At 39.5% G+C, this 18,999-nt stretch overlaps 1 protein-coding gene across 1 annotated transcript in view; it reads right to left on the reverse strand.

Annotated features, from left to right (window-relative positions):
• The window catches only part of SLC9C1 (solute carrier family 9 member C1), a 95,235-nt gene that overhangs the window by 55,108 nt on the left and 21,128 nt on the right, over positions 1-18,999 (reverse strand). The window contains exons 6-10 of the mRNA XM_004706477.1: positions 18,258-18,419; positions 11,297-11,396; positions 4,723-4,866; positions 3,423-3,594; positions 3,056-3,137 (exon numbers count right to left, since the gene is read on the reverse strand). Coding sequence (XP_004706534.1) covers positions 3,056-3,137; positions 3,423-3,594; positions 4,723-4,866; positions 11,297-11,396; positions 18,258-18,419 — 660 coding nt within the window. The remainder of the gene's footprint in view (positions 1-3,055; positions 3,138-3,422; positions 3,595-4,722; positions 4,867-11,296; positions 11,397-18,257; positions 18,420-18,999) is intronic.

The following is an 18,999-nucleotide window of genomic DNA, read 5'->3' on the forward strand; positions in this document are numbered from 1 at the left end:
AGAATGATGATGGCAGCAAATGTACAAATGTGCTTGACACAATGGATGGATGTATGGATTGTGATAAGAGCTGTACGAGCCCCCAATAAAATGATTAAAAAAAAAAAGAATTTTAAAAATTAAAGAAAAGCCTAGCATAAGTTGTTTGATACTTGAAACATGAACAGTTTCACCTTTTAAACTTTTATATCCTTCCTCACAAAGGTAAATTTATCATTATCATAAAAATAAGTAGATCATATTTATTGAGTGCTATGAACACACATCTCAGCACCTTGCATGAGTTATCTTTCCCCCCTTTGAAGTCAGTCCCTTTTCTCAGTGAGAGAGATGAAGAAATGGAGCCACAGAAGAGTTAGGTAAATGTTTCATGGTCACACGTTTGGCCAGTTAGTAACCTAGCTCCAAATTTTAGGCTTTTTACTAGTATACTAAATGACTTATCAACTTGCCCAGACTGAAATAGGTAGAATATAAAATAACATGCAGAGAGCAATCGGGAATCAGTTTCTGATTAAACATAAAGAGTAAGTGACCTCACAAAGCCATGAAGGACTCTTACTATCAGACACGAATTCCTTTAGTAGGTAAGCCAGGGAGAATTCCTGGGAAAGCAATAATGTTCCACAAGTAGATACTCACTTCAGGGAGATAGAGGTCCCACAGCAAGAAAGTTAGGTTTGTTTAGCTATTTAAACCCTGGTGGCACTGTGGTGAGATTGGTAGCACTGTTTACCAAAAGGTCAAGCCATTGGAACCCATCAGCCAATCCGAGCCTACCAGCCACTGCACGGGGGACTGATGTGGCCATCTGCTTCCGGAAAGATGCTAGTCCTGAAAACCTGAAGGAGTGCAATCATGCCCTGTCCTGCAGGGCTGCTATAAGTAGAAGCCAACTCCACAGCAGTGGTTTTAGTTTGGAAAGGGGGATGAATATAGAGTAAGTTAATTTGCAAGAAAGTTGGCCTTTCTTGCAGTTCAGTCATCTTTGTTGACCAAATACCCCTGGCTTGCCACATGCCTTTGACTAGATTGTGAAGTTAGAGGGGAACAGAAAAAAATTCCAAAAGTTAATCTCAGTTTTTTGGGATAGTATTGCTTTCATGGAGGGATATATTTGCAGAGTTACTTATTTTGCCATTTCACCGAAATCCCCAATAACTTAAGAAATAAACAAAGCAACCCTATTTTAAATTAAACAATGAAGTTTTATATAGGTTCTGGTAGCAGAACAGCAATATCAAATGATTAGCGAGGGAAATGAGAAATTAATAAATTTCATAATTTAAAATGATCAAAATACATATTTACATGTATCTTTTATTATATGATTGCTCTGAATTTTTTCCAGAGGGTAGCATGATTAAGAAATAGTAATTAGTTATAGATCAATAAAGAGTTTGATTTTGATAAGAGCACCCAATGGGCTTAAAAACCTCTCCATTTAGCTAAAGAAATAAGAGTGGCAACAAAAAGAAAGTGGTTTGGAGTGGGTGTAAAATTTCATGTTTTCTAAATTGATAAATCCAAATAAGGTAAAATAACAAGCACACAGGTTTCTTCACTACAGAACTTCTTGATGCTTGTAAGATACTGATCTATTGCAACTCTCCCAGTTAGGGATGTAATAGAAACACACAGCTAGCTACATGACCCAATGAAGGATACATATTAATGTCTCCCAAAATGTTTCACTCAGTTATATTTGTGGACTACAAGAGTGAGACTAAATGTGCTCCGTTCTTTCACCAAATATCAAAGCTTCCCACACGGCACTGTTCTAGATAAAAGGCTCCCATACTCAGTATTTGATGACAAAACACGTTTTTAGTCCGGCTCTACAAAGTAAAATACATTGGCATCTTTCATATCTTTAAAGTTTTACACCTTAAACTTGACTTCTTTAAGAAGTCAATGGTCCAGGGTCCAATTCAACAACTACTTTGCTGTATCCTTTTAACTAGCTACTAGACATTTCAAATTTAACAAAACAAACAAAACTTCTGATATGTTTTCTGAAATGATTTGCTTGATGCAGTTAATATCATCAGCACCAATCCATTGCTGAGGTCAAATGACTATAATCGCTCCTTGAATCCTCCTATTTTTAGAAATCTCCTTCAATGTCTACTACTAAATACAGTTCGAACATGCTACTCTGTTTTGGGTGCTACAATTCTAATCTAGCCCACCTTCATTTCCCCATGGACTCATGTAATAACTGATATCTCTACGTCTACTTTCCCATACCACCCCTAATCAGTTACACACATCAACTAGAGTGTGTAACTCTAGTTAACTCTTCTTTAAGGCCTTAATCACACAATGGTACGTGCTTAAAAGTAACTGGTAAATCCCTTTTGCCCTTAGAATAAAATCTTTACAAGTACTATGACCTACAAGTTTCTTTGTATCTAACGAACTCCTTCCTATATCTCCCATCCGGTATTCCACCACTCTCCTTATTAGTCTCTAAGGTTCCAACACCTCAAACCGCTTTTTAATTCCTAAAACATATTCCTTTTCCATCTTCCTCAAACATTTGCAACCTGTTATGTTCTGTTTCCTTTAGTTCTGTAGTGTGTTTACTTCAATGCACACAGGACTCTGTGATGCTGCCTTCTTTAACGAGCCTCTTGCCTGTTTCTCCTCCCTCAAACGTAAGCACCATCATTTCAGAAGTCTCTTTGCCATCGTAATACTCTCTCAGTGGATTCATCGTCAGCACAGAGTCGGCTCTCAAAAAAGTGTGCTGGAAAAATTAAATGAATAAACGCGCACTGATATTTTAGTTAAACTGGACCGTCCTAAATCATTTCAAAGGAGCCCTGGGCATATAGTAGGTTATGCGTTCAGCTGCTAATGCCAAGATCAGCCGTTCAAATCTGACAGATGTTCCTCAGGAGAAAGATGAGGCTTTCTACTCCTCTAAAGACTTATGGTCTCAGAAACCCTGAGGAGCAGTTTTACTCTGTCCTATAGGGTCGCTATGAGGCGGAATCAAGGTGGAGTTACTGCTTTAGCACATGTAGAAATAATAATTATGAGAGCTTACCTAGTTTAGCAACTGCCAGTGGCAAAAAAAACTTATTGGAGATCAAGGTAATGAAACATACAGCCACTCCATGAAATAGCATCTAGGGTGAAAAAAGGGCACGTGAGTATCTATGGCAATCTCACACAAAGCACTCTATGTTTATCGATATTACGTGAGCTAGGCTGTCCAATGTCAAGTGATGCTCATGGTTGAGGAGGACGATGAATGTTAGGAAGGAGGAGGAAGACAATGTCCAGCAGTCCCCTGATCTCCCCAGGCTTGCCTCCTACAGTCCCAGGGGGGTTGAGCTATCTCACTACTAGAACGATTTTTAGCACGTGATCACGGCTTTAAGGAGTATAAAATAAAGTAAAAGATTAGTTACTTGGGATTTTTCCCTCTCACTTTCGATGTTAAAGTCATACGCTAGCAGAAGGGCCATGTTAATATTAGGAGTCCCTCTCATCTCGCTCAGCACCATTATGAATGCCCAGCGCCAGTTGAACCCATGGCCCAGCCGAGACAAAAGAGGGCTTATTAATAGGATGACCAGAAATCTAAAAGAGAAAAGAATATTTTAAAAGTTATTCTCATCATAGACATTTGTTTCCATTTCATTCTACTACATTCTCTCTCTCTTTTTTTTCCCTGCTACATTCTCATGGATTCCTGCCACTGTTCACAGATCACTGTCTTGTCCCACAAAGGGAGACAGGGGCATTCCACAGAATTGTAGGAATGGCATTCTTGTGGTTTCTTTCTCTAGGAGAGCAGTGAAGGAATTTCACATCATCCTGGAGGGGTGGTTCTTCAAGAGGATAAAAACGGACAAAGACATTTCATAGATATACCGTGGATCTCAAAAAGGAACAAAAGCAGATCTAATGTATAAAAAGTTTGAGGAAAATATTTTCCCTTTCTTTCTCTTCATGGGATTTCATCTTGATTCCCTCTAATATTGGTCAATTCATATATATATATATATATATTTTTCCCCCCCCCAATCACATGTCATCACGACAATTTACACTAAATATATCCAACATTTTGGAACTGACTTATATTTATTTGACTCAACCAAACAATGTATACTATCTAACTGATCTTCCTAGACAGCAAATAGCATGCTAGCCAATTCAGTAATAAAAACAAAGGAATGTAGACTCCAGCCATGGCAGTTTGTCTGTCCTGTGACAGAGTTTTTTCCTTTTAAAGTTGAAAGGACTACAAAAATTGTCGAAGCCAAGAAAGATCACTAGCAAGATGATTTCTATATGCTATTTAAAGTTTTTAAATTATTTCCAATTCTAATTTTTAATTAGGATGAAATTGTTTTTTATATAATGCCAGCATATGAAGATCATTTAAAATTTTATAACAGATGCTTAACGTTCTAAAGTTCACAAGAAAAAAAAGCTGGATGAAATCTAAAAAATATTAATAATGATTGCTTCTTTCTGGATAGCAAGATTACAAAAGAGTTCTTTACTCTAATTTTTAAAAATTTCACAGAGATTTTTTTTGTGCCACCTGAACCATAGATTAAAACTGAAAATAATACTAATCTGTTAATGATTCCCTGGAAATTTGAAGAGTTCATTCTATGACATGTACATTTTTACAATGTATAAGATTATCTTCAAACTTAACTTCCTATAATAGAAAATTTTAAATGGTATTCTTACCTTAAGACAATCATTGTCAAGTATATATTTAATGAAAAATATATATCAGAAAATGATATATATAAATATGTTTGGGCAGGAATTAGAAGTCCAATGAAAGTAAACACGACAAGAAATGAAGCAAACGAGAGACAATTCCAGAATCTGTATTTTCAGAAAATATAGTGAGTTACAGTTAATTGAGCTAACATCTTTATGGAAAACTTATCAACATGAGGCCATATGCTAGGTATTACGAGGAAAATAAAGATCAAGAAGGAAATTTACCAAATATCAAGGGACTGAAAATTTGAGGAGAAAAGAATGCAAAATCAAGTAAACAAAAAAGTTCACAAGGAAGTTTAACCAGTTTACATAACAAAGTCATTCATTTCTGGAAGAAATATTTACACAGTGGCTATGCTACTTAATAGAACCCAGCCATTAGGACATTGTGATTGGTGTAGCTTGAATATCCTGAACATAAGTTTCTTGTTTTATAATTGTTGCCTGGACTCAGGCAGACTCTGTACAACAGAACAAACACTACCTGCTCTTGCACTATCCCCACGATAGGTTGTGGATATCATGACTGTGATTCATAGGGTTTTCTCTGACTCAGTTTTGAAATTAGTTTGCCAAGCCTTTCTTCCTAGTCCCCCTTAGTTATGAAGCTCTTCTGGAATCTGCTCAGCATCACCGTAATTACAAGCCTACACTGAGAGAAGGGCAGCAGATAGGGGTGAGACACAGTGGCTGGGAATTCGACCACAGGGTCTCCTTCACTGAAGGAGAGAATGCTGCCATTGAAGCAGCAGTGCTGCCTTCCTCCTATCTTCCTTCATGAGGACAAATGAAGGTCACTTCTTTTTCAAAGGAAAGCTGGGTTCTTAAGTTTGATTTAGTAATGATAAAATTATGACTTTGCCTAAAATCTAGCTAGGCCTTGGAAGGTGTGAATGATTTAATTTCTTTTTACATAAATGCTGTTTTGTAAAGTCTTTGTTTTGAACTTGTGAGCATGTAAATACTCAAATTTAGGAGCAAACCACATCATTTCCAGAATTCAGGTTCTTATTAACTGTAAGCAAAGCAGTTTGCAAAGGGGCATTCAAATTTTAATATTGGTTATGGATATTGGGACCCTGAGAGGCTATACTTTAAACCTTATCTTTTAAAAATCTCTCTTTATACAAGTGTTTTATGTCTTTAAGGTTCATATATTATATGAGAAGTCTTCAAAAAGTTCATGGAAAGGGGTATTAAAAGAGAATGGAAAATTTCCATGAACTTTTGAAACCCTGCCCTAGCATTTATGATGAAATAAATAGAAAATATTAAAAAGTCTCATGAATACCATTGTATGAGGGCAAGGGAATTTGCTTTCATCTAGCATAGCCTGACTTTGTCCCAAAGACCCTTTGGTGAAGCAAGCAGCTTGTGAATGACTGCTAACCTAAGGGTTGCCTGTTCAAACCCACTCAGTGGTCTAGGCTTCTCCTTCTGTAAAAATTCCAGCCAAGACAACCAGATGAAATAGTTTCACTTTGTAATAGAATAAGTTTCCAGGAGAGGTGTTGGGATGGACTTAATAGCAACAGATCTGATGTTGACTTTAGAAATCCTGATTGTGCCTAATGACAAATTAGATACGAAAAGCAAACCCTTTTCTCTTACATGTGTAGAAAACTTCTGGTTCTGAATTCTACTTTGGAAGCAGTTCGAGATGTTGTACCCAGCTCGCCATGAGTCAGTTGACTCGCTAGCACCTAGCAACAGTAACTACGGAACTATCAGCGAAGTACTCAGTATCAATAGTCCAGCATAGGTCTTTTCAAATAGTTTTCTATGACTGAAAATGACTCCATGACATTTCTTTCTTATATTTGTATGGTCCAACTTTTTAATGATGTTACCTTCTGGACCCAAATATTGAATCTGACACTAATTTGGAGGAAAACACACAGAAGCCCATATTCTGGAAATTATGTAGTTTTTGTATTCTTAACTTTTGACTTCATTACAAAAAAAGAAACCCACATCCGTTTATTGTATCATACAGGAATGAAATAATAATAATAATAATAAATTCCCTCAATGGGCTTATACTCACTTACCTATGTAATTAGTCAAGTCACTTATAAACACTATGTAGAATAATTCAGTCAAATGAAAGATGGTTTAAACATAATCATAACATTTTCACCACAATGAGATGAGCAAAAAACTTCTCATAAGAGGACCACAGGGCCGGCCCCACCACGAGAGACAAAGTCCCTCACTGAACCATAGTGCTACGGGGGACAACACGGGAGATATAGTGAGGGAATTGTGACCCCATCAATCTGACCCCACCACACTGAGCAAAACACTAAGGGCGTGCAACAGAGCAGCAAGGGGAGCAAAGTGATGAAATCCCTGGGGAATATAAAAAACAGACTTTGGAGAGAGGGTGGCACCCCATCGGACTCGACTGGAAAACACTCATAAAGGCCAGCAAACAGACCTTGAACTATTTATAGGCTTCTCCATTTTTTGTCAGTGGCTTTCTTTTTGTTATTTTGTTGTTGTTGCTGCTGTTGTCATTGTTTTATTGGCTTTGACTTCTTTTGTTGTTTTGTTTGGCTTTGCCTGTTTTTACTTTTTTGTGCTTATTAATGTCTCTGCATGTCTATCAAGATAAGATAGGCAGGATAAACAATTCAGAGATGAAAAGAACGGGACCAATGGTTCCAGGGGGATACAGGAGAGGTGAAGTGGGAGAAAGGAAGGGTGGGGGGACCAACCCAGGGACAAGGGAACAACAGTGAACTAAAATCAATGGAGAGAAGGGCATAGGATGTCTAGTGGGACTTAGTCAAGGGGAATGTAGAACCAAGGAATTACTAAACCTGAATGAGGGCCAAACATGATGATGGGACACGAGGAAAATAAAAGGAAATAGAGGAAAGAACCAGAAAGCAAAAGACATTTCTAAAGGTCTAAATACAAGCATGTACACATGTAAATATATTTATATATAATGAGAGGGGAATAGACCTATGCACTTATGTTAAGAATTAAGGTTGCATCTGGACATTGGGCCTCAACTCAAGTACTCCCTCAACACAAGAACACTTTGTTCTAATAATCTGACATTCTGTGATGCTCGCCTTCCTGACAGGATTGCTGAAGCCAAAATGAGTGCATAAGCAAATGTGGTGAAGAAAGATGATGGTGCTGGCTATCAAAAGATACATCTTGGGTCTTAAAGGCTTGAAGATAAACAAGCAGTCATCTAGCTGAGAAGCAACAAAGCTCACAGAGAAGAAGCACACCAGCCTGTGTGATCATGAGGTGTCGATGGGATCAGATATCAGGCATCTAAGATCCAGAATAAAATCATACCCAATGTGAAGGGAGGAGGGTGGGGCATGGAGTGAAGACCCAAAGCCCATCTGGACATCCCCTCACAGAAGGGTCATAAGGAAGAGATGAGCCAGTCAGGGTACAGTACAACACTGATGAAACACACAACTTTCCTCTAGTTATTTAATACTTCCCTCCCCCCACTATCATGACCTCAATTCTACCTTACAAATCAGATTAGACCAGAGCATGCACACTGCTACAGATAAGAGCCAGAAACACAGGGAATCCAGGATAGATAAACCCCTCAGGGCCAACAAGGAAATTAGAGAGAGATACCAGGAGGATTAGGGGAGGGTGCAGGGAGAAAGGGGGAATCGATCACAAGGATCAATCTAGAATCCCCTCTCAGGAGGACGAACAGTGGAAAAGTGAGTGAGGGGTGATGGAGGACAATGTAAGATATGAAAATAATTATCAAGGGTTTGTGAGGGAGGATGGGCGAGGGAGGGAGGGGGAAAATGAGGAACCGATATCAAGGACTCAAGTAGAAAATGCTTTGAAAAGGATGATGGCAACATATGTGCAAATGTGCTTGACATAATGGATGAATGTACGGATTGTGAAAAGAGATGTAGGAACCCCCAATAAAAGTATTTGAAGAAATAAAAAACTTCTCGTAATGTGGGAAAATACCACCTAATGCCAAAAATAACAGTTTTGTCATCTAACAGAAAAGTTAATCGTATCAATTTACCAACACCTATTGTGGAGCTGGCAAGACTCTTTGATATGCGGTATATGGCAGGAGTTAATGAGGAAAACTTGAGGAAGAAATTACATTCTATAATGAATTAGTCTCTATCAAACTCAGGGTTGGTGTGAGAAAAAACATCAGACTCCAAAACCATCTAAAAGACATGTGGGGGGTGAGGTCCTGTGGGCAAGTGTGTTTCATCAGACACAGAAAAGGAGCTCTCGAATATCTGTTTATAGTACTCTTTCTTTATAGGGAGAGCATGAATTAAACTAACCACCCTAGATATTTTAATATAGTCATAGTGTCAATGTTACGGGTGCACCAATAACATTTTAGTTGCATTTTTAAAAGTTGGGTAGGTGCCTCATAACAGATATCTAAATACATATACTTCGTGCCTGAGGTTGCACAGCCACTAGTGTAAATGAGTGATATGACCGAATGAACTGGATATTTTGAAGAAATCACCTTGTTAGGAAAGAAAGATTGCAAAGTCTGGTAATAAGATCATTTTAATTCAATGTAAGGGACATTTCTTTCTAATGAGGACCTAATGTCGGGGGTTTAAATGGAGAGAAAATGTTTTGAGAAACGATGTACAAATGTGCTTTACACAATTGATGTGTGTATGGATTGGGATAACAGTTGTATGAGCCCCTAATAAAATGTTAAAAAAAAAGAAGAAAAAAAAATAACACCCCCCCACCCGAGGGGGATGAATAATAGATACGTGGGTGAAGGAAGATAAAGGATGATGTAAGATATGAAAAAAAAAAAAAAGAATTGTACGAGCCCCCAATAAAATGATTTAAAAAAAAATTCTAGAACAACAACAACAAAAATGTATACAGATGGAAGCATGAAAGAAATGAGGGTTGCCATGAGTTGGACTGGACTCATTGGCAACTGGGTACATATCTGTTGAGGCCCTAGCGCGATACCTGTGGATGTAATCTTATTTAGAAATAGAGTTTTTGGGTTTGTGTGTTTTCTTATTTTAATGAAACTGTGTCATTAATCTAATCACTTTGATGTCAACTAAAGTCCACATGGAGGAAACACACCATCAATGACTGAAGGATTAGAAATCATAAAATCCAAAGGAGGGAATAGTTACCAGCACTGAAATTGTGAGATTCTGGTTTGCAGAAGGTTATGGATGACAGTGGGAGCCCAAGATCCACATAGGAAATTAGCCTCCAGTGATCTCCCTCTCTCCATAATAGAGGGATGGGAAGAAACTGGATACGAAACAGCGGTGATTGGAGAGATGACTCTAGGAGATCAAGATGATAAACCTGACTTGAACAGTTAAAACCTTGTCAGTTGATGCCCCCCTTTGACGCACGCTGGGCCTGAGCTGGTTTTCGACATCTTCTTAGTTTTTGCCCCCTCACATTGGGGTTTTTCTCAGATGTATTTTGTCAGTGGGGGTGACCCTCTTGAATTTTTGTTACATGTTTTTCTGTTTTTCAGTATACGAAACCCAGAAGTCATGAATCTATTGAGACAGCGAGTAGAATAAAGGTTCCTGGGGGTGGGGGTGGAGGGAGGTACAGCCCAGGGCATTGGGGAAGGGGAAATGATGTCAAGGAGTTCAAAAAGAAAGAGGATGTTTTGAAACTGATTGTGGTAGCAATTTTACAATACTGCTTGATGAGATTGAACGATAGGAATGATCTGATATGTGTATTAACTCCCAATAAAATAGTTTGGGAAAAATCTAATCACTTCTTGGTAAGTAAAAAAAAAAAGATTAGAGGCTTGTACCGGTAGAGATAGATGAATCAGCAGGGCCAGGAACTCTAAGGATGACAGGCTACTAGGGGATTTGAGGGTGAGGCCTTGGGATACCAAGCACATGGTTGGCAGTTCAAAGCCAGCAGCCCTCTTCAAATGCCTTGACTTATTTTAAAATTTTATTTTGTGTGGAATTTCTTCACCATCCTTAAAATAGTCATTTTCCAATCTTGTGGCATTGCTGTGCTGAGCCACAATGGAGTCCGAGGAAAAAGAAACTACAAATAGTGTTGATTGTAGCTTTACAATGTTGATATTTTATTCATTTGGGGCATTGGTCTCAATTTTTTAAAAAAGTATTACATTAAAATATTTATCTTGATTTTTGCCTTTTTTTTTTTTTTTTGGTCACCACCTTAAATTTCGTTCCCTGTGGCAGATGCCTTGCTTGCCTAACCCTAGTCATGGCTCTCTGGTGACTGCAGAATGCACGTCAGAACTGCATGAGTCGATGGGTTAGGTCATTGAGGAATTAGTGAACCCAACATAAACCCAAGGCAAGGTCACAAAGTTTGCCTAAAATTGGAAGATTGAAGGCACCGACCGAAATGTTTTTAGCAGGTGTTTTCAGTTGTGTAGTTTTCCAGTCAATATCATCTTTGGACCATGTCGAGTTGAATAAGGTTCCTACTACAGTATTATAGCTACGGATATATGCCACAAAGCAAATATATGCAAGTCACTCACTCAAGTAGAAGGGCTTCAACTCCAGGTTTAAAACTTGTAGAATTTAAAAAGAGTCCGACAATGGCCAGAGTGAATATTCCAGACATGTGATACATCTCAGCTATTTTCAAAAAGAAATGGAAATAAAGCTTTATTTTGCCATCGAACATGGTTCAAGTCTTATCACAACCCTTAATATCAGATACCTTGACCAGATAGTGGCTTGATAGTGATGCAAAGTAATTTGCCTTTTGTGCTCTTACTGTTGTTGGTTTTTCTATAGCCTCATACCCAACTATGTAATGAAGTCTCTTCTGGATATCCTTGTGGTGCTTTGGTTTCAGACTATTGGCAATGATCTGGCATTTGCAAAACTGTTGTGAGCTATAAGCTGGTAGGGCATTCTCATGAGGCCAATTATCTCTGTGGGGCTCTGGGGGTATGAACTGGAAATGAACTGGTGAGCTCTTTAGGGAACTCATATGCACTCTTCCTAGAAGACATCAAAGAAAGGAACGATTTGATCTTGCGATATAGGAAGGGAGTCAAGTCAGCTGAGATCCAATATGGGCTTGTTTCCTCCAGTCAAGGAGCTCTCATGGGATATCGATTCAGCGTGTGACTTTTTAAGAAAATCATTTTATTGGGGGCTTGTACAATTCTTATCACAATCCATACATACATCCATTGTGTCAAGCACATCTGTACATTTGTTGCCATCATCATTCTCAAAACATTTGCTTTCCGCTTGAGCCTCTAATATCAGCTCCTCATTTCCCCCCTCCCTCCCTGCTCCCCCTCCCTCATGAACCCTCCATAATTCATAAATTATTATTTTGTCATATCTTACACTGTCTGACATCTCACTTCACCCACTTTTCTGTTGTCCATCCCCCAGGGAGGAAGTTATATGTAGATCCTTGTAATCGGTTTCCCCTTTCTACTCCACCTTCCCACCACCCTCCAGACATCGCCACTCTCAGGTCCTGAAGGGGTCATCTGCCCTGGATTCCCTGTGTTTCCAGTTGCTATCTGTACCAACGTACATCCTCTGGTCTATCCAGATTTGTAGGTTAGAATTGGGATCATGATATTGGGGGGTGGGGAGAGGAAGCATTTAGAACTGGAGGAAAGTTGTATGTTTCAATGTTGCTACCCTGCACCTCCCTGCAACCCTTCAGTAAGGGGGTGTTCAGTTGCCTACAAATGGGTTTTGAGTCTCCACTCTGAACTCACCCTCATTTACAATGATATGATTTTTTGTTCTTTGATGCTTGATACCTGATCCCTTCGGTACCTTGTGGTCACACAGGCTGGTGTGCTTCTTCCACTAGGACTTTGTTGTTTCTGAGCTAGATGGCTGCTTGTTTATCTTTAAGCCTTTAAGACCCCAGATACTATAGCTTTTGATAGCTGGTCACCATCAGCTTTCTTCAGCACATTTGCTTTTAACCGATGGTCAGCATTTGAAACCACAGCCCCTCCATGAGAAGTGGGAGAAACTTCCATGAAGACTTACAGCCTTGACGTCCCAAGGAGTAGTTTTACTCTGTCCTTTAAGATGAGTCAGAAGTAACTCGGTGACCCTGGGTTCCTTTCCCCCGTTTCATGTTGTTTTGGTGTACGAATAGTGGGGTACAGGAAAGTGTTCAGACCTGCTTGTTTTTCCATCTGGACTCACAGCAACTCCGATGTGTTGCAGAAGCGAGCTGCACTTCAGAGGGCCTCCAATCCTGTGACCTTTCAGAAGCAGTTTACCAGACCTTTCTTCCTGTGTGTCTCGGTGGGTTTGCACCACCAGTCTTTCAGCCACTAGGCACTTAATCCATTGGTGTCCCCCAGGAACTCTAAAAGAGCCATTTGTGTAATGCTCTTAAAAGGAGCTCTAGGATGGCTGTTCCTGTCCTGCCCCTACTTTATCAAAGGAGTTTATTACCACTGGGAAAGAGCCAAATCATACAGTCGTCGCGGCTAAATATGTTAAGAAGAAAAAGGAGGGAAGGCGTACAGGAGGGAAAAAGAAGAAGAAGACAGTGCTGCTTCCAGGGGGATTTACTGGGGTTCCATCATGGCTTTGACGTGATGGGTTGTGCAATTACATCTAGTATGTTTTTCTTTGTATGTGTTGTAGCCTACACACAAAAGGGGGAAATGAAGGTAAGTAAATAAAATAATTCTTAAAAATGAGGGTTCAGCCTTGAAAACCCTCCTGTTTCCTTACCCATCATCAGATCTGACCACTGGCCTGAATGGTTATAAAAGGAGGTAAAGTCAAATAGAAACCGACTTCAATGTTTTTGTGGCACACAAGCTATTTCAAAGGAAGGAAGGAAGGATGGAAGGAAGGAAGGAAGGGAGGGAGGGAGGGAGGGAGGGAGGGAGGGAGGGTGGGAGGGACAATCACAAGTGCAATGAATTAAAGGAAGATTTATTAGAACTTGTAGGAAGCAGAATATTGTATTTTCCTATAAAACTAATTTGGGGAGCTACGTTAAGAATAGAAAACCAAAGGTCATCTTCAAACATGACGGGTGCTTGCTGAATTTCTGTGACTTGAGACAAATAAGGGAAAATCAAACAGCAGTGACAGAATAGTGAGGCAGGATGGAAAAGCAGTCATCAGATCTCATAGAGAAGCCCCAGTGGCACACAAGCCCGAGCTGGCCTGCTAACAGAAGGTTAGTGGTTCAAATGCACTGGGCCTTCTGCCGAGAAATAAGTGCTTGTGAGCTTCAGTAAAGATTCAGCCTTGGAAACGTTGACGGGGGTGGGGGGTTGGGGAGTGGGTGGGTGGGGCAGTTCTATTTTGTTGTATAATATCACTATAAGTCAGAATTGACTCACTGCAAAGAGTTTGGCTCTTTAGGGTATTTTTTTAAAATTAGATCCCACAGAGCTATGAAATACAAAAAGTAATTTCCCCCATGAGCGCACCTTCTCTGTCATCTTTAGCAAAATTTAGTCAAACATTTTAAAAATACCACAATGAAATGAAACAATATCATTCTGGGATTTGTTTCTTTTGCCCGCTTAACATGTAACAGATTCTGTCTTAGTTAATAAAATTTTATTTTTAATACTAAAATATGGTGGCTATACCACTCTGTCACACAAGGTCACTATGAATTAAAAAAATCCACTTGAGAACATCTAATGACAGCATCAGACACACAGAAGCAAGTCTGATTGATCCCTTCTCTGTCCTTAGACCTGCTTCGTATTGCTACATTACGACCATTATATTTTAACAACTGTGATATTTTAAAATGCTTTCACACCACATAGAGAAGATTCGCCACAGTTATGTTTCTTTTAAAAATGTCTTATCTACTCTCCCACATTAATATTTCCAGATGAACTTTGGGGATTGTTTTATAAAATTTCAAAGGCCAAACCAAATTATACTATAGTTTGATGGGTATTTGATAATATTTTATTTATGACACTATTTAGTCTTCCTGTCCATAGATGAAAAGTTTTAAATTCTTTGTGGTAGGCCTGGTCAGAAATCATCACTGTGGTTAGTTATTTATGAAACGTGAACTTTAGAAGATTCAAATGCTCTGAAAAGATCAAATTCTGAATTGATCATTAGAACTAGTAAGGTAATAAATAAACAAGTATGGATCTTTTTCATGAACAGCTTTCTTGAAGATACTACTGAAACAAATATTAAACCAGGTCATAGTGAAAGGGTGTTTGTATTAGATGTATATTTACTTTATCTCTGCATTCACAAAATTGTATCCTTGCAGTTTTATTTCTAAAAATGTCTGTTGAGACAAACTAACCCTAAAAGTTTAAAATTATACCTTTGGGCATAACCCTTGATTTTGAAGCGATGCTTACTAAGTAATGTTAGAGAAAATATATTTGTTGCGATATATTTGTTGTATGGCTTTAAGTACTCACACTTATTCTAGTAGATAGTGAATAGACAAACACAGTGATCTTTCTTTCAAACAAAAAAATTGAAAACAGAACCTGCTGCCAGCCAGTCAATTGTGATTCACGAAGACCCCATCATGCGTTGGTGATGAGAGCATCCTAACAGAGACCTTGCTTAAGCAGGTGACATTCGGCTTTGCCAGCAGCTGGTCTACCAGCAGATCTTCCCGTAGACATAGTTGATTCCCTAGGCTCAGACCTTGTACATTCCGCATTTCTATCATTGATGAATGTTTTCAGCTCTTTGTTCTCATTTCATCAGCAATCAAAATCTTGACATTTGCTCCTTCTGTGGCATTTGGTTGACTGCTGTGAGCTCTTCCTCAGTTATATTTACACTAGTGACTTCAAACCTGAAGGGCTTGTTTTCTGGCACTCTGTCAGGCAATTTTATGCTGCTATTATAAAGTTTTCAGCAGCTAATCCTGGAGTCAGTGGAGAACTCTGCCTCTTCCTTCTTAGTGTATTCTTAGTCCCTAAGAGGGACCTGAGTGGTTTTTGAAACACTGTTGGCACAGCTTCCAGAAACCAACAAGCCACCACGGTGTGACAAACTGACAGAGGTGTGGGGTGAAAGGTCTATAGGCATATCTAAATTATATTCATTTTATGTTGAGAAGAAACATTATGTATTTCATAAAAGCCAACCACATAAATTATTATTTAAATATAGCATTACTTATTTGTATTAAACAACCTTGGATAGACATGGTACTATATAAACTATGATTATGGTTTTGTCAAATTCTTCTTTTTTTCTCTCTTAGAAATCTATAGTTTTATTAAGGCAAAACCTGACAGGGTAGTATGAAGTTTGCATTTAAACAGTTTTCACAGAAACCTAACACATGACAAAAAAGTTTACAATGCAGCTCTAGATGCAGTTCAGATGATATCTAAACCAATGAATCTCATAAGTCAAGACAAATTTTGAGTATCAGTTAATTTTGGGTATCAGTTAGTTCTTAGGATTAAAAACAATTATTATTCTTTTTTTATTTAAAGTGAACCAGAGCCCCAGTATGAAAGTTTACTCCTGAGACTAGAACTTTTGAAAGCTTTCAACCATTGACTTGATTCAGTGAAATTTGGACCCTTCATGATTGACTGCTGACACCAATGGTTTCAGAGTTCAAAGTTCAAAACCAGAGTGGCTCCAAGAGTTTTCCATCTTAAGAGCACGCACAGGCCCTTGTTCTTCCTCTTCTCTCATCTCCTCTACCACCACCTGCCACACCTCCCCCAAAGCCAGACCTGAGTGCTCAGCCAGGAGCTCAGGTGGACAAGCTGGACCTTGTGACTCAGCACCTCTGAGGCAGAACGATCTGCTGTGCAGACTTTCTAATTAAAAACATTCCCTCCTCAATACATTCCCATTCCAAAGTGGTGGCTTTGGTAACATCCTAGTTAAGACCTTTGAAGGGGATGGCATTAAGGTCAGGCAGGGAAAACACCTTGATTTCTAAGTCCTGGCCCTTACAACAGTTTTGGTCCCCATTTATGTTGCAAATGACTTTTTCTTTTCTTTTCTTTTCTTTCTTTTTCTTTTTTAACTAGAAGGTGATATATTCTGGACAAAAACCCCAAATCAATAGTTGTTTGTTCTATTGTTTCATTATTCCCCCAATCAGGCCTCACATCTTAACTAAAGTGATCCTACCCCTCTCCCTTTTCCCCAGCCACCCTCCCAACCCCTTACAATACACCATTGATGGCCAAAAACCACACACATGCTGCACTATAACAATGTAGAGTCAACACTATTGGGAAGAGGACTGTGGGTTGTGGAGTTGCTCTTTGAAGATGTACACTATGGTTTTGCACCCCACACCTACCCACTCTGTAAGTTTTGTCCTTCATAGAAGGCCCTTTGCATTTCTCAGCAAAGTGCAGAATGGGTTGCCTTGAATCACTTATCTGCTTCTCCTCCACGGGGAGGGGTATGCAATCTCTACAGCATGGGACAGCGTGGAAGCACTCAGGATACTTGCTGCAGGACACAGAAACTAGGACTCTTCAAAGCACATCTTCGCAAGTCGCTGCTAAGGTCAAGACAAGTAGAACTCCATCCAGACCCACAGTCGTGTGTGATCGTCCTTGTCATATTTTTGGTCATCTTCCTCCGAGGGGTAGAATGCCATGCCAGCCTTTCCTCATAGCAGGATATGACAACCTGTGGGCACTTGACATTGACTTCCTTGGCAGGGACTTGGCTGGCCTCATAAGTTTTTCATTTCATCAAGAACATGAGCTTGCCCCTGGAGTTGGTTGCTCCAATAATCCTCTCTGGCTCCAAACTCCAGTCAAAGCCTCCTGGCTTTTCTGACCTTCTCCTTCCTTGGTTTCCTTTCCTCTCCCTTTTCTTCTGAATCAGAGTCAGCTTTGAGCTTAACTCCCTGATGTCTGTATCTCATGGGCGGCTTTCTGTGACTGCAGAAACTCAGCAATGAGGTTGGGACAATGCAGCTTCTCTTCTGGTTCCCATCTGTTGGCCTTGTTTGAGAGACCCTTCCACTTGAAGAGGTATCCCACTTTGGCCTCTGCTACTCAGAGGTTGAGAACATTTTCCACTGCATATATCTCTTCCTCCTCTTCCGGAACCTCCTCCACTTTCTGCTTGTTTTGCTTTCCCCCCATAGTACCCGACAGCTTTCTGGTGTCAAGGTCAGCAATGCTGCTTAGAGCGGAGCCCAATAGCTCCAGGGGAATCAGTGCCGGGCTCTTGGCACATCACATTGACCACTGGGGCAGTGGTACCCACAAGGGCAACAAAGTGAGTGGCCTCAATCAAGCCCCTCACCCACCCCTTTTCCAGCCCTGCTTTGGATATTTTTGTGCATTGTTTCTGTGTAGTATAAATATTGGTATCTGTTATGTCTTTTAATAGATTGTGTCAATAAAAATATTTTTCCACATAATTGTGCGGTTGTTGATTTATTACTTTCAAACTAGTTTTTGCCTGGCTGGTTTTCCCTTACTTTTTTCTTTCAGTTTTTCTATACCATTTAGAATGAGTGATAGGCTTGTTACTTACAGAAATAGAAAATGAGGTACAGAATGGAAAAGCTGAGACTTATGTGATTGAGATCGTCGCCAAAGATAGTCGACATCCACAGTTGTAGTAGTTTTGAACTCAGAATTCCAGTCACAATACTTAATCCAAAATGTAAATAAAGTCCCTCCCAAAGATGTGAGCCTGCAAGTGAAGAAAGTAAATAGACATTAATAAACGTAAGGTTGTTTTGAGGAAATCACTCAATGGATATACATTTGGTTTTGAATTGGTGTGTGCTTAGCATTCAGTGATACCCAGGATCCATATCTTGTCAGAATCTTTAAACATCGATCATTGTGCACTCGTGAAGACAGTGATGCCAAGAGATGTTCTGATCCACCTGCCATAAAACAACAAGAACTACAACAAAATGGGCAACGCCAATACTCACTTGTCTATGCCAGGAAGTTTGGAAGACAGCTACTGGGTCAACTGACTGGAAGAGGTCCATATTTGTGCCCATGCCAAAGCAAGGTGACCCCAGAGAATGCTGAAGCTACAGAACAAAATCATTGGTATCACAAGAAAACACATTTTTGCTGACGGTCATCCAGCAATAATTGCAGCAGTGCATTGACAGACAGCTGCCAAAGTTCAAACTTGATTCGGAAGACGACACGGACCAAGGGATTGTTGATGTTCAATGGATCGTGGCTCAAAATAGAGAATGCCAGAAAGATGTTTACTTCTGTTTTATGAACTCTGCCAAGGCATTCGACTG

Source organism: Echinops telfairi, unplaced genomic scaffold (assembly GCF_000313985.2).
Source record: "Echinops telfairi isolate 266 unplaced genomic scaffold, ASM31398v2 ScPeMD7_6;HRSCAF=24_0, whole genome shotgun sequence".
Classification (NCBI taxonomy): Eukaryota; Metazoa; Chordata; class Mammalia; order Afrosoricida; family Tenrecidae; genus Echinops; species Echinops telfairi.